This window comes from Ambystoma mexicanum, chromosome 11 (assembly GCF_040938575.1).
Source record: "Ambystoma mexicanum isolate Mex_15411 chromosome 11, UKY_AmexF1_1, whole genome shotgun sequence".
NCBI classification, from domain to species: Eukaryota; Metazoa; Chordata; class Amphibia; order Caudata; family Ambystomatidae; genus Ambystoma; species Ambystoma mexicanum.
This window is the reverse complement of record NC_090934.1, coordinates 96,799,140-96,823,584: the sequence shown is the minus strand read 5'-3', so window position 1 is coordinate 96,823,584 and position 24,445 is coordinate 96,799,140. Positions and strand designations below refer to the sequence as shown.

Genomic DNA, 24,445 nt, shown 5'->3' with positions numbered 1-24,445 from the left:
GCTTACTAACGGCCTATAGGGGGAGGGGGGGCTTTCCCCGATTTTCGCCACTATTACGAGGCCGTGCAGCTTAGAGTCATCAGGGAGTGGTTCTCGACGGAATATCTCAAACACTGGGTAAAAATGGACAGAGCTGTTGCTAGGCGCCATTTAGGAGAGGTGTTGTGGCTCCCACGAAGATTGAGACCACCCCACCTTTATTTAAGCGCAATCACGAAGGGTGTAGTGGATAATTGGGATAGGGCAGTGGTTAGGAGAGGAATTGCGACCCTCCCCTCTCCGTTTACCCCGATCTTTAAAAATGGTGACTAGAGGAAGGGGCGTTTTGGAACTGGGAGTCAGGGGGTTGTAGCACCCTGAGGGACATGTTCAGCGGGACAGGAATTAAAACTTTCGAGGAATGTAAGCAGGAATTCGGGATAGGAGAGCGGGAGAGACACCGATATTTCCAGATCAGGCACTGGGTCATGTCTACAGAGATAGGAAAGGTTGCGAGCCGGGATCTGACTCAATTCAAAAGATTCCTTCTTACGTTGGATCTAAGGGGTTAATATCCGACCTTTATAGGCAGCTAGAGCTCACCGGCTCGCACCTTTCTTGGGCGTATATGAAGACCTGGGAACAACAATCAGGAGTCAGTTTAGGGCCTGAGGGATGGGAGATGCTGTGGAGACAGATCCCGACTATGGCAAAAGCAGTGCAGCTACAAGAGGCATGGTATAAGTACATATACGGTTGACATTACACCCCGGCCCGCTTGCACGATATCTATCCGGCTACTTCGGGGGAGTGCTGGAGAAGGTGCGGGGGGGGGGGTACTGCGGCACACATATGGTGGGATTGTCCGAAGCTCCAGTCGTTCTGGAACGATCTCGCACGGGCCCACTCCCAGTATCTGGGGGCGGGCGATCGCTATAATCCCCGGGAGATACTTTCGGGTAGGGGTGGTCAGGAGGAAATGGGGGAGTGCTAGGTCATCCTAAAGCGAGAGTGATCTCTACATTGGCGGCGATGGCCCTCATTGCACAGAGGTGGAAGTCTCCCTCGATCCCGACAGAAGAAGATTGGCTGAGGAAAATGTGGGACATTGTCTCGATGGAATGGGCTGCATATGCAGTCGATAATAAGTTGGAGAACTTCTCAGTGGAGTGGGGAGACACGCTGGCCTATTTGAGAGGGGAATTTAGGGAACAATGTTGTCCTCAAAGACTCAAACTGCTGGATATATATGGTTATGGGGTGGGAAAAGGACGAATGAGGGGGGAGGGGAGGGGGTTGTTCGAATTGGTTCACAGTTCATTTGTATGTATTACGGTGAAAATAATAAAAAGAAGTTATACAAAAAAAAAAATACAACATGAGACATTCAAAGACATCAACTAGAATAGAGCGAATGGATAAGCATTTATTGGATATCACCTTGACAAGTTGCGTGATCCTGGGCAAAGTATTGTACTTTGCCTTATTCTATTAATGTCAACATTGGGACCACTTAGACGTGATTCAGTTGCCAGTGTGTGCTGTCGAAAAAAAAGCTTCCTTTATAACTGGTTTAATTAACTATTGTGTTGCTGCGCCTTTAGTGAGTGTAGATATGTATAAAGCGCTTCTGCAAATTTGCTTGCCTGTAGGCGCTGGTGTGAGCCGGATTCATGAAAGAAAATTAGGTGTTGAACAGAATTGTGTAAACGTTCTTTGCTCAAAAGTGTCTAGAAAACCATCAGAAGAAGAGGGCGAACATCAGGTCCGAGAACTAATTTCCAATAAGCACTTTGGTACGAGAGTGGTGTGCAGAGTAATGGAGACAGCTGGTAGAGTGCATACCATCACAATGTTTATAGAAGTCCTTCCTATACCCACCGTAGTCTCGCAACACCTTCCCAGCAAACCAGCTCCCTCTAACTCTTCAGGCACATTCTAAACACAGATTACCAAGGCTTTAAGTGTGCCGGGTCCATCCGGGTATCGCATTTATTAATTCATTTAATGTTTTACATTTATGAAGTGCTCAAAGAGGCCCTTATTCACCTTGGTGCGGTTACAGTAGTGTTTACTTATTTGCAAATCACGAAAAGTACCTAAAAAACCCACCCAAGAATAGACCCACCTGGTCCCAGAATTCGTGGGAGGTCCACCGAGTGGTTGCGAGACAAGTGCTCGCCCGCCCCCTTGTACTGTGTGACCCGTGGCATGGCCGCTGAATAACCATCCCCCACTGTTGATGCAGGGTCCTGGCCGCCACGCCACAATGAGGCCACACTTTGGCTGACCACTCTGATGCAGCCCCCAAAACCATGCCTCTGGCTAAGAGAGGGCACTGTCTTCTTCCTTGGCCTGCCTTCCTCCTGCACTGGTGCCCAGAGCGATGTCGACAGGCTGCGTTAGAAAGAGCCACCATCCACATCATCAGACATGAAATAATAGCTGTACAAACTCTCTCAACTGAGTGCTAAAAGCGTCTGGCACTCACCATTAAACCATTAGAACCCGCACTAGAAGGCTCACACGTGCAGTAGGTGACCACCGACCAAGTTATTAGTCCCCTGGCGAAGGTGGGGGTCTTTAATGACGGCCGTGCCCGTCGAGCACACCATGGGGCCGATAGTGACGGGAGAGGGGGAAAGGCAGCCTCAACTGGGGGTTCCTGGGACACACCGTGGCCATGTCTCCTTTCCCAGTGCTCACAGCTCACACCTCACAACCTCACAAAGGAAAGCTTGCAATGTGGCATTTACAGGTGGTTAGAGCCTCCATTCCAAGCTCACTGATTGGCCAGCGAAGAGCACAGCATGCGGCCTCCTACTGTGGTTAAAACCTGGATTCCATCCTTTTGTCTAAAGAGAAGTCATCAATATATGTGTAAACCCCTGAATACCCCAGCTCTTCCACGGTTTTACTTAGATAAGGTGCTTGTATGGGTATGGGGTAATGCTTAAAGCATGTGGTATTTTAAGCATCACGTATTTGTTTTGAAATATCACATTATCGTGAGTTGGCATTGTATAGAATATTTACTGAATGGTGTGCAAAGAAAGGTTGGCATGGGGTAAATATGCGTTATTTGCTCCATGCCATATTTTCTACATGCTTCAGATAGTAACTATGAAATGTGATCACAACTCATATGAGGTGGCATTTATAAAAACAGGAGATCCTAAAATATCACGTTTACTGTGATCCCCATACTCACAATGGGGCCCCAATTTGACCATCGACTAGTTTGCAGTTATAGATCGGTGGGATGTTGGGAGGATAGCTTAGGGGCAACGTGCTTGCCTTCTAAGCAAGACCACACGGACCAACACAGGGTCGATTCCCGGGTCTGCACTTAGAAACTTCTGGATATTAAGCCTGTTATAAATAACCTATCATATCATCATATATCATGCTGGACAGGGCCCCCAGAATGAGGAGTTCCATGACCAGAATTGGTCAAGGCCTAAAAAGAGCACCACTAACAAAAATAAAAAGAGGACAATATTGGCAATGTTGCCTAATCACCTGTTACTGACCTTTGTTTACATCCTTCGCCAGGAGGGAAAAGCTACAAGTGAAATTGGTCATTATCTCTGCTGCTTCCTGGTCTACTGGGGCACATTTGCAACAGGCCATTAGCTTGCCTACCCTTTCATACAAGCCACCTTTGATGCTAACTGCCCGTAGAGGGTGGTAAAGATTATCCTTCCCCCACCCTGCCTGACTGTTTGCCTAAGAGGTGGGTGGCAAACCCTACCCCAGAACCTGGTGTATCTTTAGATAGATTTAAGGCAGAGGGTCTGCAACCTTTGGAATTTAAGATGATTTGGGCTATTTCATTTATTTATTTATTCAGTGGACATTTCTATGGTGCCTATGCACAAATGTTTCCAGGCGACCCAAGACAAGATGGGTGAGGGGGGAACAAGGGAATCATGAGCGTAGAACAACAACAAAAACAAACTTGTCCTATCTGCCCTAATCAGCATATGCATCATTGAAGAATGATGGGATTTGTAGTTCAGAGCACTGGGAGAGCCACAGGTTTTTGACGCCTACTGGTAGTGAACTTGTGTATCCAACACACTAGGCCCTTTAAGACGAGGCAGCAATACTTTCAGATAGATGAGGATGCAGAATATTCTCAAACATCAATAATCAGACTGACTCGGGAAGTTGGCAAAGTAAGTCTGTTTTAATTTCAATTGTCTAAAACAGGGAGTACAATGAACATCAACAAACATCCGCTAGATCTTCTCACTCAGCGAGTTTCATAAAAAATACACCATTTATTTCATTCAAATGGCCATCATATTGTCGTGAATGCATATCTGGCTTCCTTAATGGGTACCTTACTTCCATGATTCTTTGCGGTATAGGTAGCTTTGCTGGTACTGCTCATGTCTCACACTCTGGCTCCCAACATATAGGCAAAAAGGGAGTGGCACTTGAGATGGGGTACTTGGCTCCTTCTCTACAGTAGATAACCCCAGCACATTTCGATTGCGGTTTTGGCACCTATTGTCCAGCTTTGTAATAAAGTGGACGGATGTATAACTTCAGCAGAATCTTGGAAGGATGATTCATTCTAGAAGCTTGGGTTGGAGCAATAGCTATTTCGCGTTTTAGGTTATGTTAGTGGACATCTGTGTAGCGCCTTTCACCAATGGTATGATCTCAACGCACTGTAGGTTGAATGCCCTCGGAGACCATAGTCCAGTACAGTGGAGAAAGTAGGGTGGTAACAAGGGCGTGTGTGCACTCAGTATGTGTGCAGCTAGACTGAATTTTGTGGTGGGTAGCTGCATTCGAATACTAGGAGTAGTGTGGAAGCTGTGTGAGAACAGTATTATGTGTATAGCTAGGCCGAATTGCCTTGGGTAGCTGCATTCTAGCAGAGGTGGTGCTTGCATCTGACATTATGTGTGAAGTTAGGCCAATTTATTCATTGAGGATAGCTGCGTTCTAAAGATAGTTGAGGTGCGCATGGTAGTGTATAATTATGTGTCTCGCTGCCCTGAATTAATAGAGGGATATAGCTGCATTCTATTGTTTGTTGGTGTAGAGGAGAGAGTCGGAATATTGGTAGGTATGTGCGAATGTCCGAGCAGTTGGAAGAGGTCCCCTGTCCCTGATTACCTTCCTGTGCCTGCCAAATTAACTTTTGCTCCTTATTATAGAGGTTTGGTGCTTTAGTTCTTCAAGTGTGAACTCAATTCTGTTTGGCCAAGCATGACCGTACCTCTCCCTGGCTTAACAATATAATCAATGTTGAGTTTTCCTGTTTCCGAAAACCTGCTGTACCGGGCAACATGACAAGTCCAAACTCCTATCGAGTGGCCAACCTATTGGATGGTATAGGCACAGTATTAGCCAAATATCCATTTAAGCAAAAATGTGTTAGATGAACGAAGGAGTGTGCTGAGGTCTGCCAAAAGGGATTCTCCAAGGGGCTGGACTGGAAAACCATGTATTTGCCCCAGGGCACTTAGCAAGTAGACAAACTGAAATCCTAAATAGCAAAATGTGTCTTTGTTATGTTGACCGTAGCAGTGTATTTTATAAGGTAGATGAACTATGTCATTGCACAAATTGAGCCGGACGGGGAGACCTGACTGGCTGCTTTTTCTTATCAAAGCATTATATGAAGACACCGGGATGGGTACGCCAATTAGGAACTCGGGTTCAATTCCAGGGAGACTCAAACATCCAATGGTCTTTGACAAGGAAGTGTTTTAGCCCTTCCTCTTTTTAAATTGTACTTTCCTGGGGCTTTACCCGGTAACTGTTTCTTCCCGCCTAAGATTGTGAACACCCAAATTCCTTGTCTCATGTACGCAGACGACACAGTAATTCTGGATCAGACGCTCACTGGGCTACAACAGCAAGTTGACGAACTAGTGAAACATCGTATTATAAATAAAGTAGAAATTAACACGGCCTCCAGAGTTATGGCGATTGGACAAAGGCATAACTGTGAACATTTCTGAAAAATCAGGATTGTTGGAACAATCGATGAAAGGGCTGCAACCTGGGTCTCTCCAGCTGTTAAGGACAATGACTCCCAGGATTCCTCACCATTGACTATGCTGATGGGAATTGTAGTTCAAACATCTGGAGAGCCATAGTTTGGAGACACCCGAATTATGACTACATAGATATTTACTTTGGCCAAACATGTCATGGTCCTATCTCGCATCACAAACATTGAAAAGATCTGGAGCGACATGTATGTTCTCATGGGGTTTAAATGATTAAATGAGGGTCTGATGGCGACTACTTTGCTAGAAGCATACTACAAACAAGCATTGGCAACTCCAACCGTTTGGGCTTTTCTATAGGCAATGAATCGGAATTTTCTAGGCACTGGCATAATGGTCCTACCTGGCTGTAAGACCGCAACAGCTAGAATATAGAGTGATTCCATGGGCCCATCATTGCAGTACCTCAAACCACAACTGTTGGCTTTGTTGTTACTTGTTTTCGACAGGACTACATTGCATAGAAGAGATATAAATCAAGTGGCTGAAGGCACGCTTGATTAAGACATTTGTATTACTCCAGCAGACTGTAAAAATAAAAGTGAAAGACTGAAGTTTGATGTTATCTCTTGATAGAGCAAGCTCAAAGAGATCCCAGGAGGATGTGTTTTGGGTGGGGCGTGGCAGATATTGTGTGGGAGTGGCCATAGGATTATCAATGCCTGGGGCAGTCAATAGGTGGGTAAATATATCCAAACAACACCCACAAGCTGTGTCCCTCCTCACATGACATCTCCTTCCTACCGGTATGCCAAGTGAATAGTTTTGGCATATAAGTGGTGCTTAAGCGCCACCTAATAACACAAACTAAGAAGTTATCTAGGTGGTACTTTACATGGGGAGAATACTGGCACCTAATAATGTTGGATAAGAGATTTGTGCCGACCCAAATTCAGGCGTCCATATTAGAATGTGTGGAGTTCAGTAGTTTGGCTGCCAGAATTAAGGTGCAAAGGACTAGGTTTATTGCAGTGCTTGCTGCCTCCCCTCGGACTCTGCTGGCACGAATTTTCACCGTGAGTCTTTGGGCCAAGCTTGGATGAGATGCTGCGGCAGGTGGAACGTGATACATGCAACTGGTGGCGCGAACCCAATTTTGAATGCAACCAATTCCTAACACCAGCTCACGCTGTAAAATATAAATACGGAAATGATGCGGCTTCAGTTGAAACAATCGATCATATGTTATCAAAGTACCCATCATATGTGGAGCTGGGGAATAGACATGTGAAATCTATAAGGAGCATGCTTGGCATTAGAACATGAAGACATATTCAACTGCTATTTTTAATGGGGAGGACATTCCTGCTGTCCGGAGAATAGGAGAAAAGGAGTGACTTCAAAGTCTGGCCACCTTTTTGCTGCTTTTTTTGGTAATTGTAACTTCTTACCACTCATGGAATAAAGCAATCTTAACGTTTGTATAGAAAGTCAAAACTGTCTGCGATTATGTTATTAAATTGCATGGGTCATTTGTAACTGGGGGGGAGGACAGCACGACAGCGCGGCACATCACGGGTTCGAATCCCGATCCCGCGCCTAGAAACCACTCACTGTGACTAAGGGTGTTATAGATGAGCAATTAAATAAATAGAAAATGTAAACAACAACCTGTGAAGGAATAATTTAAGTTAAACAAAATGTAAAACAATGTATCCAATATGAGTCTGAACATTTAAACAGACCGTTTTGGACACGTTCTCATGTTGACGACCTACTTGCGGGAATCTAAGCAAGTGGGGTGACTACCATGCTGGTTCAGCTGGGACATGTTTATCCACATACTTCTGCCATGTGACTGGGGTCACCCCAGCCCTATTGGCCTTTCAATAGAAACCTGCTTCTCAAAAAATCAGGGAGACTCTGTGCAGCCGACACACACAGGATTTCTAAAAATGTGCAAGATACGAAAGAACCGCGAAGTAAAGTAAACTGCTGGACGAGATGTTGCATTCGTTTTGGCTTATCGCATCTTCCCAACGCCCAATAGACATATCTGGGTGCGAGGGCAGGCAATGTGTTTGCTTGCTCTGCCAGTTTGTTTTGTTTTTGTGTTTCACGCTGTTGTAGGAGGCAGTGTGGCACGTCCAAACAGACAGGCCACCTGGGTTCCATTTCCAAGATCAACACATTGCCAACACTGTGTGATCCTGGACAAGAGTCCATTTAGGAATTTACCAAACCAAGACATGGCGTTTTCATCCATGCTGGTTCGGCCATTGCCCTTGATTCTTAGGCCATGCCTCCCTATTAGGGACACCCCTGCCCTCCCGCCCCACACTTTATTTATCCCGCTCAAAGCACTGCACACTTTAAATAGTGAGGTAGCTGTGGGTGGAAGGTGGTACATGCCTAATGGGTGACCTCCCTTACATGCACGCCCTTCATGACCAGAGAGAGCCCAGGCCAACAGACACATTGGGTGACACCAGACACACTCCATGACTGGCCCAACATTACTTCTCTATGTCAACGAGACATGTAATGGACCCGCTCATTTGCAGTGTCTGATTGGCTGTAGTGCCTCCTTGTAGGATCTTAGGGCCTGCTTTGAGAGTAAGGGAGTTTCCATTGGTTGAATGGACTCGGCCCGTAGAGCGCTCACCTGGGTCTCCACGTCAGTGAGCTTGCGCGTCTGCTCAGCCGTCTGGCTCAACAAGTTACTTCCTAATTCCAACATGGCCGCCGTCTGGTTTTGCACAGAGGTCAGCTGGATCTCCGCCATTTCAATCTTCACGCTGTCCTGGATGTAGTTTTCGAGCTGAATAAAAGAAATAAACAAAATGCGATAATTAATGCCACTTTCATAACTTTGGAGGCTACTCAAAAAGAGGGAAGTAAAATAAACACTCGTTGTGAATTATTTATATTCCCTTACGCAATAGTACTAATTTATATTACAATATGATTAGTCTATTTCTCATTCTCTCCTGCCAGGAAATATTTCTATAATTGTTGCATTCATGAAACTCTGAGTGGTGCCATCTGCCAGTGCTCTGGTCTATGTTGACTGTTCAAGTGTTTCTGGAGCACAGGAACGCTGTTGGTCCTGTGAGTGAATGCGCGGGAAACCATAGCCCAGTCCAACTTATCACAGTGCTTGACTGGGCTGCAGGGAAACCTGCACATTTCTTGATAGGCTGGTGCCTCTGAAATGCTGGTGAGATTGGCGAAGGTAGCTGCCACTTTGCCCCATTCTGGAACTTGTATTTCTGCATTTTCCATTTGTACCTGTGGGAGAGGTGTCATCCAATCGAGTGACCGGGAATGCAGGCTGAATTTGGCACTGGCCCCTGTCCCAGAGTTTGACAGAGTGGTATGTGGTGAGGGTGTGAAAGCCCCTTTTTTTTATATTTACTAATATACACTGATGTGGGTAATTCTGTTTCTAAAAGGGAGGCCTGCTAATCAGATTCCCCTTTCATAAAGATCCATGCTAAAAATAAAGAGCATGAATGCACCGCATTTGCAGCTCCTGCTCTACAGTGGCATAGGGCAGGTTCGAAGATCATATGTACATCCCTGACAGCTGCGGAGATCCAAAGTCATTGCAGCCAGAGGTAGCATTTTAACTTCTGCACCTCTGAGCTGAAATGTAATAATAACTGCCCTATTAGTCAGGTGGCCGGGTAATCTCAAAGAAAGAGCCACACCTGGTTATGGTATGGTAACTAATAAAAGCACGTAATTATTTAAGCCATGCCAACTTAATGTCATGCAAGTGTCAACCCTTGAGGCCCGGTCAGTGATGCCAAGGTGATGTTGATGGCCTAACTGTCTCCACTACTTTGCACTCACATTACAAAAGCCAGTCACACACCAGGGTGTTGCACTCCAAAGGGACGTAGGCTTGGAGAGGAGTTAGGGTAGCCAGAAAGGGAAAGGTGGACCTTGAAGGGGTTCCACCATCTTGCTTTTCTGTTGGGGATCGCTTCCTTCCTCTTGTTGGGAAGGAAATTAACCTAGCCCACCCCTCTACGCACTTTGGAGTAAGGCGAATTCCATAACTACAAGTATGATGTGCCAGGAGTTAGGGGAGCGTACTAAGGGGCCGAGCAGAAACACAATACTATGCAAAATGTAGATGCTTAGATTTAGTGCGTGCATATAAAGAGGCAGCATTTTATAGTTGTGCCCTGCAAGGCTGCACCAGACAGTACCAGACGCCTCACAGTGCACGTTTATCGCAGCCAGGCCAAAGCAGGCCTTCAACCTCCACCCACTCAACCATTAGTTATGACACCCACAACTGCCCCAGTCCAAGACCTCAGAATTCTATGATAGTAGGTGACCTTAGACCACCAACCATAAACCCACTGCCCATAAAAGATCTAAAAGAACACGACCATTCCACCTTATCTCATAATGACAAACTTTGTAATACAAGGTACAGGGAGGAATACATTATAGTCCAAAGCGAGGGTGGAAACCTTGGGGGCGGAGAGTGCGATATGGAATGAGTGAAGAATGTGTGGGTCAGTAAGATCTTAAACCTCCCCCTGTGCCAATCCCCGAGTTTCCCAGGTGCACGCCACAATGATAGAGTACCATTTTCTTACAATAGCAACTAATTGTGAACTCGACCTTGGTTCCCTGGAGATGATGAGCCGAGAGGATGGACAGGGATTGGACCAATAGCAGCCTGGTATCCCCTACGGAGTAGGCCACCCATGTATAGGGTCTCACCAACCAGCCGTGCAGGGTTTTACTGTAGATGTGAGCGTCATTGATGACAATGTTTTTCTTTATAACTTTCTGCTTGTACCATTTTTCGGTAGAACGTTCTTGAGCAGCAGAGTTCTTTGCTGGCATACTTATTTTTTGTGTTATTAAAACCTGTCATCCTTGCAAGAATCTCTTGGCCTTTTTCCCTAGTGGGTTGTATTTTTGCTGGCATGAGCGTTTGTGGGTATGACTTCACCCCCCTCCATCCCCAGCCCCTTTTCGTGCAGAACAAGGCACTTCTAGTATGATAAAATATGACCAGGGTCCCTCGTTACAGCAATAGGGAATGGACACCTTACGGCAGGCTTGCTTTTGTCTACTCGCCAGACACGATTTTCCTTTATAGGAAAGGGGTCTTTGACTCCTTCCTTGATTCATCTCAGGACACCAAGAAGATCACACATTTGAATCCCTGTTGGGAGTACAGCCCATTCCGCATTCATCTGCCTTCGAGGTGAAGACAAGAGACCTCCAAGGCAGAGGAATTCTCTGCTCCCTAACCATCCCCAGGGCGCACTGGGGCTGAACTGCTGTTGCAAAGCTACTGGCTGCACTTGAACAAGGACCCTGTCACTGGAGGTGAAGGACCCTCTGCAGGTGCTAGCTGAGCTCCCTAGAGTGGGAGTGTAATAGAAGGGCTCCCCTTCACCCCCCCTCCCCTTGTCTTCCCTCGATTGGGACTCCCATTAACCAGTTATGCCCGGAGCAGTTGGATTCCCAGGCGCTCATGTTTGAAACACATTCAAGCCATGTTTGAAGGCCTTTAAACCTATGCAGGGCCCGTGGTGCTGCTTTTGGCACTTCACCACTTCGAACTGCAATTTCGAACCGTCAAACAGGCTCCATTTTTCCTTGCACCAGCAGCACTCGTTGCCCCCCCAACTCAAACACCAGTTTGCTGCTGCAGAAGCCTCGACTCGCAGCTTCTTCGAGCACCGCATCAAACCAACAGGAACTCGGCCCCATCCTACTGAAACACTGATTGGAAACACTGGACGCCATCGTGTCACATGCTGACTTGACCCAGCGGTAACATCATCTTGAACCGACTCAACCACCTGTCGGAGCCTGGTGGGTCCTTTGAACCACATTGCATCGGACAATGACGTGAAAGGCACCAAGCCCGACTCCCCACTTGCATCAATGCCACTTGCCACATCTCAAATATGGGTCAGTTCAGCGCCAGGGGTGTTGCTAGGTCTGGAAAAGATCAGGGGCTAAGCTAATTTAGGGACTGGTGGGATTCAGGGCTAGCTATAACCTTTTGGTTGTAGCCCCTAAGCCTCTTTCTACAACCAAAAGACCCGGGGCTATACCCTCCCCACCCCCCCAGCAACGCCTCTGTTCCGCGCTGCTGAACCAACCAAGACCAAGAACAAGGTACTGTTAAGAGGCCCTGTCCCGTGGTTCACTTTTTGGGAGCATGGTAACTGACAATCCCCCTCCCCTTTTAATCCTTTTCTTGAAAGACATATCCTTTGAAAAGTTTCATTCCTGCAATTGCTTGCCTGATGACCCCCGCTCAAGAACCTAGTACGCTATTCTATAGAAGTTTTTCATTTTCTTTTCTTTCAACAGAGGTGGGTTTTTATTGGTGTTTTTAGATAGTGAGTTGCATTCTAATTGATTAATTAATATATATATATAGAGCCTTGATTGGAAATGCTTTTATTTTGGAGTCTTTGTACAGTTGCTGTTTGTGTTGTTGCAGTTATCTCTACCCCTCCAAAAGAGTATAGCCTGCCCTCGGTCTGCACCAGATTAAAAAGATAAAGATTAGGAAAAGGCTTGTAATGTGCTGATATAATGTATTCTAACACAATATGACGTACCCCAATCTAATATGATGTAACCTAATCTAATGTGATATGATATAACCATAACATAGCACAATACAATACAATACATGCGCTAATGTCAGAGACACGCAGTTCCTGCTGCGGGAGATATGCTTGGAGTCCCCACGCACCGCTGACAGAACGTGTGATCTTGGGTCAGCCGAGCACTTGCCTGGATGCTAACCACTTCCTTTACACGCTGTCTGCCTCCATCGCTGGGGAGCGTTTAAGCCAAAGATAAATGATGGATTGCTGGCGTGGGTTTCGGTTTCCTGAGCACAAGATGGCTGGAGCCAAGCCACAGCAGGCAGGGTAGGAGGGGCCACGAGGCAGAACAATAGATTACCTGTCAGCTCCCACAGCCAAATCAAACACATGGGTTCGCATTTTAAGTTTTTAATAAGACGTTTGCCGGCGGCGGACTTAGCGCAGGATTTGGCGTTCATCGCATGATTGATGACTTGCTATGTTTGTATAGTGTCATGTGTTTGTGTTGAGTGTGGGGGAATGCACACGGTTATTATTGCCTTTCCCTGGATTTCCTTCACCACACAGTCTCCTGATCCCTCGGGTCCCTGGAACTCTCGCCTGTACACATGGAGCTCTTTTAGGCCGCCTCCTGGGAAGATAGTAGATTTTCCCATTAGATTGGCCCCATTGCATTTCAGGAATGCTGGCACAATGGAGTCGGGGAAGGCTCGGCCATTGTAGTCTAAGAATGTTTATCCATTGGAGTCAGGAATGTTGGTCCATTGGAGATCGGGAATGTTGGTCCATTAGAGATTGGGAACATTGGTCATTGAATAGGAATGAGGGCTAGTTTGAGTTTAGGAATGTAGGCTCTTTCTACTTCAGGAATGTTGGCTTATTAGAGTTCAGGAATGTTTGCCCACTGGAGTCCAGAAATACCGGTCCATTGGAGTAGAGGAATGTTGGTCCATTGGATATTCGGAATGTTATACCATTGAAGATCAGGACTGTTTCTCCACTGGAGAGCTGGGATGTTGGCAGTTTGCAGTCAGGAATGTCCTTTAATTGGAATGTAGGAATGCCCGCCCACTATAGTACAAGAATGTTGGTGTACTGGAATTGAGGAATGCTGCCCGCCTGCAGTTCAGGAATGTTGGTCCATTGTTGTCTGGGAATGTTGGTCCATTGGAAATTCTGAATGTTAGTCTTTTGGAGAGCATGAATGTTGGTCAGTTTGGTTTGAGGAAATATGTTTCAGAGGATTCCAGGAATGGTTGCCCACTGTAGTTCAGAAATGTTGGTGCATTGGAGTTCAGGAATGTTGCTCCATTGTAGTCCAGGAAAATTGGTCCATTGGAGATTCAGAATGTTAGTCTTTTGGAGAGCATGAATGTTGGCCAGTTTGGTTTGATTAATGTTGTTTCAAAGAATTCCAGGAATGGGTGCCCATTATGGTTCAGGAATGGTGTGCATTGGATATCAGAAATGTCGGTCCATTGCAGTTCTTGGATATCAGAAATGTTGGTCCATTGCAGTTCAGGGATGTTGATCCATTGTAGTCCACAAATGTTTGTCCATTGGAGATTCAGAATGTTAGTCTTTTGGAAAGCATGAATGTTGGTCCATTGCAATTCAGGGATGTTGGTCCATTGCAGTCTGGGAATGTCGGTCCATTGGAGATTCAGAATGTTATTCTTTTGGAGTTCAGGATTGTTGGTCTATTGCAATTCAGGGATGCTGCTCCACTGTAGTCCAGGATGTTCGTCCAATGGAGATTCAGAATGTTAGTCTTTTGGAGAGCATGAATGTTGGTCCTTTGCAGTTCAGGGATGTTGGTCCATTGTAATCTGGTAATGTTGGTCCATTGGAGATTCAGAATGTTAGTCTATTGGAGAGCATGAATGTTGGTCCATTACACTTCAGGGATGTTGGTCCATTGCCGTCCGGGAATGTTGGTCCATTGGAGATTCAGAATGTAAGTCTTTTGGAGATCAGGAATGCTGATTTGCTGGAGAGCATGAAAGTTGGCCAGTTTGGTTTGAGGAATGTTGTTTCAAAGGATCTTAGGAATGGTTGCCCACTGTAGTTCAGGAATGGTGGTGCATTGGATATCAGGGATGTTGGTCCGTTGGAGTCCAGCAATATTGGTCCATTGGACATTTGAAATGTTAGTTTATTGAAGATCATGCATGTTTATTCACTGGGGAGCAGGAAAGTTGGACAGTTTATCTTCTGGAATTTTGGTTCATTGGAGTTCAGGATTGCTTAGCAACTGGTGCACAGGAATGTTGACCGCTTGGAGTTCATAAATGCTGCCCCCTGGTAGATAATAACCATAAGTGAACTGAACTGAAATATGCCCACACCCTCTCCCACCAGGCAACAGGCGCTGCTGCAGGCCTTCTACTCAGCTATAACCCTAAACTGCATTTTACTTTTCCAGTTAAATTCCATATAACAGCGGATGCCTTCACTGTAGAGAAATCTCAGCTATGTTTCTGGTGCCCCAGTCCTATTGCCTGAGTAACTGAGTCTCATTTGATATCTTATGCGCATCTGTTGGGAAAGGCATCAGAACTGGCCCTTAAAAGTTGGGCCTCCCCATTGGCGGTTCTACTTTCCGCCAGCATTGGACTGCAATTAAGAAGTATTCTCATTGGCTGGGATAATCTACAGCCTCTTCTCTGCAGTGAAAACTCACCAGGGGGGCATGTGTCCTCCCTCAAACGCCCAGAAAACAAAAAGGATGTTATTTCTACGAACACATTATTTTCACAATTATAGGAACAGCACAAATTGATGAAATGGGTACTAACCCACTGGAAACAGTCAAACAGATCATGTCTGTCTTCTATTACTACCTGACACTACAGGTACAGTACATATTCATAGACGAGGCAGTCGCGAAAGGCGTTTCAGTCGCGAAAGGCGTTTCGGGACAAACACTGTGGGAATGTCATATGCTGATGACTTTTAGATCAATTTTTGTGATGGTATATTAAAGAAATTAAAGGAAGTTTTTCTACACCTTTGGACCCTGATCATATATGAAAATCATGTCAAAGAGTGCAACTCGATAGCTGGCTTGGATACCAGAAGCGAGAACATATATATATATATATATATGGATTCGTTGTTTCACCGGACCACGTGATGCAGCAACTAACACCCTTATGCAGCCAGCCATGGCTCACCATCCCAGCGAGAGCCACTTGGAATGGTGCTTCAGCCATGCTTTTTCTCCATCTCAATGGAGCTGAGAACCAGCGATGAGACAAGTGCCCCAAAAAGGGTTCAAGTGTATCCGAATACTGGGGGTCCGTGCCGGCTCGAAAGATTGGAATCATTTGGAGCCGAGGAACGAAAACGTTTCAAGCTTTTAAACGTTTCAAGCTTTTGTACTGGAATTCAAGCCAATGAATGGTTCCATTTGGCACACTAAAGTGTAACATGTAAACTTGCGCCCAGATACCTTTGGGTGGGGAGCGCTATATAAATTAAACAAACAAACAAACACTCTGTCGCTCATTCGGAGTGACGGACTCTAGGATACTGGTGCGGTAGCCTAGAATTCAGTAATACTAGTGGCTGAGGAAGTAGTAATTGTAATGGAAGAGAGGGGGCGCTGCTACCTGGCGGTAACTAAGCACCCAAATAAGAACTTGATACAATAAAGACATAACAAGGATTTTTGGCGCTTGTGTGGGCCTGTGATAGGCATATGCCGGGTACGGTTACAATGGTACCACCTGGCCATAAGATGGCAGTAGCTGGAAAATGGTGTCAGCACCTGGGCATATGACAGCAGTGCATGGCAAATGACTATCTAATGCCAGCACATAAGCCAACACTGTTAGTGCCAGGGCGCGCATTCTCCTTAGAAATCAAGTGGCTGATGGCACACCAGTAACACTGTTGCCTGATGATCCACTGACAGTGGAGGTCATTACGACCCAGGTGGTAAGTACACCAACCTTACCACCATGGTGTAAACTACATTTAAACCATGGTGGATGGCGGATTTACTGCCCCATTCCAAGGAGAGTGAGGCGGTAAATCCCCATTTCCCATTTACCCTTCCCCATTCCCATTTTTGCCCCCTAGGGCATAATGGGAGTGGGGAAGGCGCTAATTACGGCACCGTAAATTACGGTGCCGTAATTAGCACCAAGGTGGTTTAGCGCCATGGATTTTAACGCCTGCTAAAAGCAGCCGTTAAAATTGGAATCAGGCGTTAAGGGTTAACGACGGCGTTAACCCTTACCGCCTGGGTCATAATGACTGTTTATGTTAATTGTATGTCCCTGTGGCCTGTACCTACCTCTTTCTGCATCTAAATGTTTTGCGCCCAGATGCCTGCAGGCTTACTGCGCGGTATAAACAAACAAATAAATAAAAAATAAATAAACACATTTACAATTGCAATTAAGCCATTAACTCTCAGAAGACTTAAGAGAAAACACTGGCTGGCAAAGTTTGATATTAATGCTTTATAAAGCTAGCTTAAAGAGATCCTAGGAGGATGTTTTTGTGCAGAGACGGGCTGACAGTGGGTGGGACTGGCCATAAAGATTAGCATGGCCTTGGGCAGTCAATGAGTGGTTACATACCCTAACAACACCCACAAGCTTCCCGCCCCTCCTCAGATCCTGTCTCCCTCCTGCCTGTGCTGCAATGCAATAGTTTCGGCTTATAGGTGTCGCTTTAGTGCCATCTAATAGCTCAAACTAAACAATGAATGCAAATGAAAAAAGCTCAGAGGATATGCTTTCTTGAGTACTTCTCCAGCCTTCTCTTTGCCCCCCCCCCCCCCCCCCCGCACTCATTCTCTCCACTTACTAAAGGAGGGAACTTTGCAACCCACACCCTCTACAATCTACTGCCATACCTCCCTCGGCTCTGCTCACCGTCATCAGGCTGGCTGGCTCTCAATGCCAAATTCCTTATTCTTGCCTTTAGATTAACTCATCCTCTACCCCCTTGGCCAGTGTACTGATTTCATTTCCATATACTGCCTCTGCAAGCCCTATGCTTCTCCTTCCACCTTAGTCTATCACTCACAAGCTTGCTGTGTTGCCCTCACACTACCCCTCCCTCTCCCTGATTGCCCCATTCCCCTGTAATGTAATATCCCAGGAAGTCAAGGCTCATCTTCTCCCAAACCCCATCTTGTATCATACGAAGGGGCTTCTCCCACCCTCGGCCACTCACTTCCTGGCCCATGACTTCTCACTCCACTACAAAGCCCAACTGTAATTATACTATTATCTCAATATCTCAATATTTATTATACATCAAATTGTAAATATTAGGTCCTTACTATGCACTTCTGCGATCTCCATATATGGTCCACGTACACGGTTTTCTCTACCCCGCTACCTCTCCTTCGTCACCCTCCGCCCTACCCTAGGACCGCCTCTGCCTCCAGCATCCTTTCTTACAGACGAAATGACACGCAACCTCAAACAAGTACAAATCAATGCAAATGCCTGAGGGGGCTCAGCCACAAATGCCTGCTGTCTTTTACAGCCAGCAAATGCTCACACAGCACGTGCCTGAAGCAAAGGATCGCCGCCAATGGCGTTCGGCCACAGTCCCCGGCCCAGCTGATTGGATCATAATTGTGTTCCAAGAAACCTGTGCTGGAGACATTGGTTTCTCTTGGAGGAGCCTCCAGTGGTGTTCGGAACACGCTGTGACCGCCTCTCGCGATCTTTCTCTGTGTCCCATTCTTTGCTTTTCTCTCCCGTTCTCTTTTCCACTTAATGTTCTCTTTTCTATCTCTCTCTTTCTCTTAGTTTCTGTTCTCTCTCTTTCCTCCTCTCTCTTTCTAACTTACTGTCACCTCTCTCTCGCTGTCTCTCACCCTGGTCTCTTTCACGCATTGTCTTCTCTTTCTCTCCCACCCTCTCTCTCTCTTTCTCTTACAGTCTCCTCTATCTGCCTTGTTCTCCCCCCTCTCTCTCTCTCTTCTACATTGTCTCTTTCTCTTGCTGCCACTTCTCTATCCCTCTGCTTCCGTCTCCAGCGTGATGTCTCTCTCTTCTCTCTCTCTTTCTAATCCACCCTCTCTCTGTTTCTTTCTTCTATCTTTGTCTCGCTCCCTCTGTCCCTCTTACTTTCTCTTCTAGCTCTCTTGCTCTCCCTCGCTTCTCCATCTGTCTCTTTCTCTTGCTGCCACTTCTCTATCCCTCTGCTTCTGTCTCCAGCGTGGTATCTCTTCTCTCTCTCTTTCTAATCCACCCTCTCTCTGATTCTTTCTCTTTTATCTCTGTCTCGCTCCCCCTGTTACTCTTACTTTATCTTCTAGCTGTCTTGCACTCCCTCGCTTCTCCATCTGTCTCTTTCTCTTGCTGCCACTTCTCTATCCCTCTGCTTCTGTCTTCAGCGTGGTGTCTCTTCTCTCTCTCTTTCTAATACACCCTCTCTCTGTTTCTTTCTCTTCTATCTCTGTCTCGCTCACCTTGTCACTCTTGCTTTCTCTTCTAGCTGTCTTGCACTCCCTCCCCTCGCTTCTCCATCTGTCTCTTTCTCTTGCTGCCACTTCTCTATCTCTCTGCTTCTGTCACCAGCGTGGTGTCTCTCTCTTCTCTCTCTCTTTCTAACCCACCCTCTCTCTGTTTCTTTCTCTGCTATCTTTGTCTCGCTCCCTCTGTCACTCTTGCTTTCTCTTCTAGCTGTCTTGCTCTCCCTCGCTTCTCCATCTGTCTCTTTCTCTTGCTGCCACTTCTCTATCTCTCTGCTTCTGTCTCTAGCGTGGTGTCTCTTCTCTCTCTCTTTGTAACCCACCCTCTCTCTGTTTCTTTCTCTGCTATCTCTGTCTCGCTCCCCCTGTTACTCTTGCTTTCTCTTCTAGCTGTCTTGCACTCCCTCCCCTCGCTTCTCCATCTGTCTCTTTCTCTTGCTGCCACTTCTCTACCTCCCTGCTTCTGTCTCCAGCGTGGTGTCTCTCTCTTCTCTCTCTCTTTCTAATTCACCCTCTCTCTGTTTCCTTCTCTTCTATCTCTGTCTTGCTCCCCCTGTCACTCTTGCTTTCTCGTCTAGCTCTCTTGCTCTCCCTCGCTTCTCCATCTGTCTCTTTCTCTTGCTGCCACTTCTCTATCTCTCTGCTTCTGTCTTCAGCGTGGTGTCTCTTCTCTCTCTCTTTCTAATCCACCCTCTCTCTGTTTCTTTCTCTTCTATCTCTGTCTTGCTCCCTCTGTCACTCTTGCTTTCTCTTCTAGCTGTCTTGCACTCCCTCCCCTCGCTTCTCCATCTGTCTCTTTCTCTTGCTGCCACTTCTCTATCTCTCTGCTTCTGTCTCCAGCGTGGTGTCTCTCTCTTCTCTCTCTCTTTCTAACCCACCCTCTCTCTGTTTCTTTCTCTGCTATCTTTGTCTCGCTCCCTCTGTCACTCTTGCTTTCTCTTCTAGCTGTCTTGCTCTCCCTCGCTTCTCCATCTGTCTCTTTCTCTTGCTGCCACTTCTCTATCTCTCTGCTTCTGTCTCCAGCGTGGTGTCTCTCTCTTCTCTCTCTCTTTCTAACCCACCCTCTCTCTGTTTCTTTCTCTGCTATCTTTGTCTCGCTCCCTCTGTCACTCTTGCTTTCTCTTCTAGCTGTCTTGCTCTCCCTCGCTTCTCCATCTGTCTCTTTCTCTTGCTGCCACTTCTCTATCTCTCTGCTTCTGTCTCTAGCGTGGTGTCTCTTCTCTCTCTCTTTGTAACCCACCCTCTCTCTGTTTCTTTCTCTGCTATCTCTGTCTCGCTCCCCCTGTTACTCTTGCTTTCTCTTCTAGCTGTCTTGCACTCCCTCCCCTCGCTTCTCCATCTGTCTCTTTCTCTTGCTGCCACTTCTCTACCTCCCTGCTTCTGTCTCCAGCGTGGTGTCTCTCTCTTCTCTCTCTCTTTCTAATTCACCCTCTCTCTGTTTCCTTCTCTTCTATCTCTGTCTTGCTCCCCCTGTCACTCTTGCTTTCTCGTCTAGCTCTCTTGCTCTCCCTCGCTTCTCCATCTGTCTCTTTCTCTTGCTGCCACTTCTCTATCTCTCTGCTTCCGTCTCCAGCGTGGTGTCTCTTCTCTCTCTCTTTCTAATCCACCCTCTCTCTGTTTCTTTCTCTTCTATCTCTGTCTCGCTCCCCCTGTCACTCTTGCTTTCTCTTCTAGCTGTCTTGCACTCCCTCGCTTCTCCATCTGTCTCTTTCTCTTGCTGCCACTTCTCTATCTGTCTTGCACTCCCTCCCCTCGCTTCTCCACCTGTCCCTTTCTCTTGCTGCCACTTCTCTATCTCTCTGCTTCTGTCTCTAGCGTGGTGTCTCTTCTCTCTCTCTTTGTAACCCACCCTCTCTCTGTTTCTTTCTCTGCTATCTTTGTCTCGCTCCCTCTGTCACTCTTGCTTTCTCTTCTAATTGTCTTGCTCTCCCTCGCTTCTCCATCTGTCTCTTTCTCTTGCTGCCACTTCTCTATCTGTCTTGCACTCCCTCCCCTCGCTTCTCCACCTGTCCCTTTCTCTTGCTGCCACTTCTCTATCTCTCTGCTTCTGTCTCTAGCGTGGTGTCTCTTCTCTCTCTCTTTGTAACCCACCCTCTCTCTGTTTCTTTCTCTGCTATCTCTGTCTCGCTCCCCCTGTTACTCTTGCTTTCTCTTCTAGCTGTCTTGCTCTCCCCCTCTTCTACATCTGACTATTTCTCTTACATATCTCTCTCTCTTTCTCCTACATCTCTCTCTCTCTTTCTCTTACATCTCTCTCTCTTTCTCTTACATCTCTCTCTCTCTTTCTCTTACATCTCTCTCTCTCTTTCACTTACTGTCTCTCTCTCTCTTTCGCTCCCTCGCTTTCTCTCCTTCTATGTCTGTATTTCACATCTCTCTATTACTTCTTCTGTAATCTTCAGTGGATATGTGGAGTTAATAATGAGGGAAACTAAGTGACTCTTGAAGTCTTTGAGGTAATTCAGAGGGACCCCAAAATGGAATAATAAAATAAGACAATAGCAACTAATTAAGCCAAAATAAAAGTATCGTGTCACTTGAGAGGGCCCGTGATGTCAAGTATATAAATTGGGAAAACATATTTTTAAATCAAGAAGAATGCAAGCGATTGGCTGTATTTTACTTTTTGGATTACGTTTTCGGAAAGAGCAAATGTCTGGTTTTCAGTATGGATGCCTTTGAGACGTGCTGCACAGTGATCCAGTTCGGTGAAAGTCTGTGCCCTGGCAGCGAGGAGGCTTGCTTTATTTTTCAAACTGTAATAATGAAAACGTCTGCAAACAATAAACAAAATAGCACTTTGTAAGAGATTGTCCTCAGACATCAATAGCATTTCACCGCCACTCAAGGAGCACTTGTGTACGTGGTATCTTGTTTTCTGCTTGGAAGTGCTCTCTCTGACCAGTGGAAGTTTCCTGCCACCTGAGAGCAAACCTGCATTCGGAGCCTGCCTAAAGTAAAATGCCTTTTTCCTCTAGTCTTCAAGCCGCTCAACGCATTTTCACCAAATATGGTGAACGCAGATGTTCTCAAGCCAATTCTTCCAACCTATGACTTCAGATGAAACTAAGTAACGAGCAGCGGAGAAGGCGGACGGACCGCAAGAAATAACTGCGCTTTAATGGGAACCACACCGTCGTTAGCCAGCGATACAAACACAAATAAAACCAATTTCTGGGGAATGCACTTATTTCTGAAGGCAGGCTAAAGCTAACAGGGGAGTTTGAGAACTTTCTGTTAGTTGATAGCTGCCCTGCGATGCTGCTGGGCCCTTGATTCTGGACCCCGGCTAGTGCCAGATGCTCATTAATGAGCACAGGTGGGCCTCCCCAGCAGTGATTTCCTCTCAGGGATCCATCTCAGTGGGCTCACAGCCCCCAGAAAGCGCATTGCAATGACCTGTTTTGGGGGGGCGAGCACGCACAGTGCTGAGTGCCCTCTGGAAGCTGCCCTTAAGCCTGATTGAAAGCACAAGGAAACCATGCACGGGTCTTCCAAAGAGTGGAAAGTCACGCGCTGGGACCCAAAGTCGACTGAGGACGTTTTTCCCCACACTCTGGCTTTGGCAGAGTTTTATGGGGAACAGGTCTGGTATAAATAGGGGATGGCCATTGGGAAGTTTCAGAACAGACCAGCAACTTAATCTAATAATCTAATCACATTTTGACAGATGAAGTAACTGCTGCAGAGCCCATCACACAGGACATTGTTATGCTTATAATCTAACAGGCTGCAACAGCTGCACTCACATCATGCCACCCAATGTACATGCAAACCACATTACCAGGTCAATTACACGTGTGCCATGGACCTCATGAATGAAACTCAGGCTACGAAGCTGGCCTTGCACATTGGAGCAGTCTGAACTTTAAAACTAGGCTCAGCTGACGCCACCCTGTAAATTATCCTCAAAGCATGTCATCACGTACATCACACCCAGTCCGTATGACTGTGTATGTTACACGCAGATCAGGGGCCTTTCTGGATTACTTTCAGACCATGTGACCCTGTTGTTGGCCCCTTAGACCATTAAGCCTTGTAATATACTCCAGCCATGTGGCTCTGTCAATCACACACAGTGACCAGCTATTGTGACAGTGTTATTCTGATCTAGGACACATGAAACTATCATTAGGGGGGGTCACACTATGTGAGTCTGGGATTCAGAATCAGGTCACGTGGTTCTATCAATTAGGTTTAGAAAATGCAACCCTATAAATGACACTCCGACCACGTGACCCTTTATGTCACTGGACCATGCATCTGTGTAGGTTACCTTCAAGATGGCGACCCCCTAGAGCCTCAATAATATAACTGGAGGTACAGGTCTAGAGGCTGGTGTTTGGAATTATGGGGGAAACGTCTATGCCCATATATGGGCAACACAGGTTTTTCAGCGGGATGGGAAGAAGTGTTACTTGTGGAGGTGCCTTGGATTTACGAGTGGTAAATTCATACTGCAAGAGTTCTTGGAGTATAAGGAGACGGATTGCATGTTTATAGAAGAGATATCTGCATAATTGACTTTGTTGTATTTAATATGTAAATGAATTCTATTTGAATATTGAAAAAGTTGATTTATTCAGCTATATTCAATAAAGAATAAAAAAAAAGATATCTGCATAATCCAGATTAGACGTTTGGTAAGAAGCGTTGTAGATGATTGACTTTAACAAGCACATGCTGGCTGAGATTGTGAAATTCCATTTAGACATTTAAACTTTGTTGTTTAGGAGAACAGTGCTGAGGAAATGCTTGTATAGTATTCCCTTGCGACTACACAGCATTCTACAGTAATCTGCATGACTGAAGTCCGGTCTCCAGAAGTGGAGGTCAGTGTTAGCATCTATGACATATTCCTGTGATCTTTAATTCATATATATGGTGCATATCGTCACGTTTTGCATTGTTTGCATACCTTATTAGACCAGGGGTCTGCAACCCTCAGCTCTGCAGACAGTCCCGGGAAATCACCCTTCGCCCCGAGGCCCCGGGAGTTTTTTAGTTTTACAAACCCCGTTCTGTGATTGGAAGGGTGGGTGGCTACAGTCGCGGTTTTTGTCAGGTCCGGATTTCGAAATCCCGAAATTGGACTTGGCGCAGATTTTCCTGCACGTGAAAGGGGGCATGAATTCTTTTCATGCCCCATTTCCTTCCCCTTCCCCACCCCGGCGCTCTCCTCCAATGAGAGGAGTGTGCCTGTGAGCTCCCCTGCAACAGGCCAGCGACATGGAAGTAGGACTACAGTTTTATTTGTGTTTACTTAAGTACTATTTTTATGGCCTGTCCCATTTTTTCAAAAATCTGGTCACCCTATTACATTTAGACCACGGGCCCGGTAAATTAAGTGTCAGACAGCTTGATCTTCTAGTTAAGGATCAAACCAAGTGGCCCTGTAGATTGTGACTCTATAAATACTGCTCCATTAT

At 46.2% G+C, this 24,445-nt stretch overlaps 1 protein-coding gene across 1 annotated transcript in view; it reads right to left on the bottom strand.

Annotated features, from left to right (window-relative positions):
• LOC138503106 (angiopoietin-2-like) overlaps nucleotides 1-24,445 on the bottom strand; it is a 239,575-nt gene that overhangs the window by 179,618 nt on the left and 35,512 nt on the right. Inside the window, exon 2 of the mRNA XM_069622615.1 lies at nucleotides 8,623-8,778. Within this exon, the coding sequence (XP_069478716.1) occupies nucleotides 8,623-8,778 (156 nt within the window). The remainder of the gene's footprint in view (nucleotides 1-8,622; nucleotides 8,779-24,445) is intronic.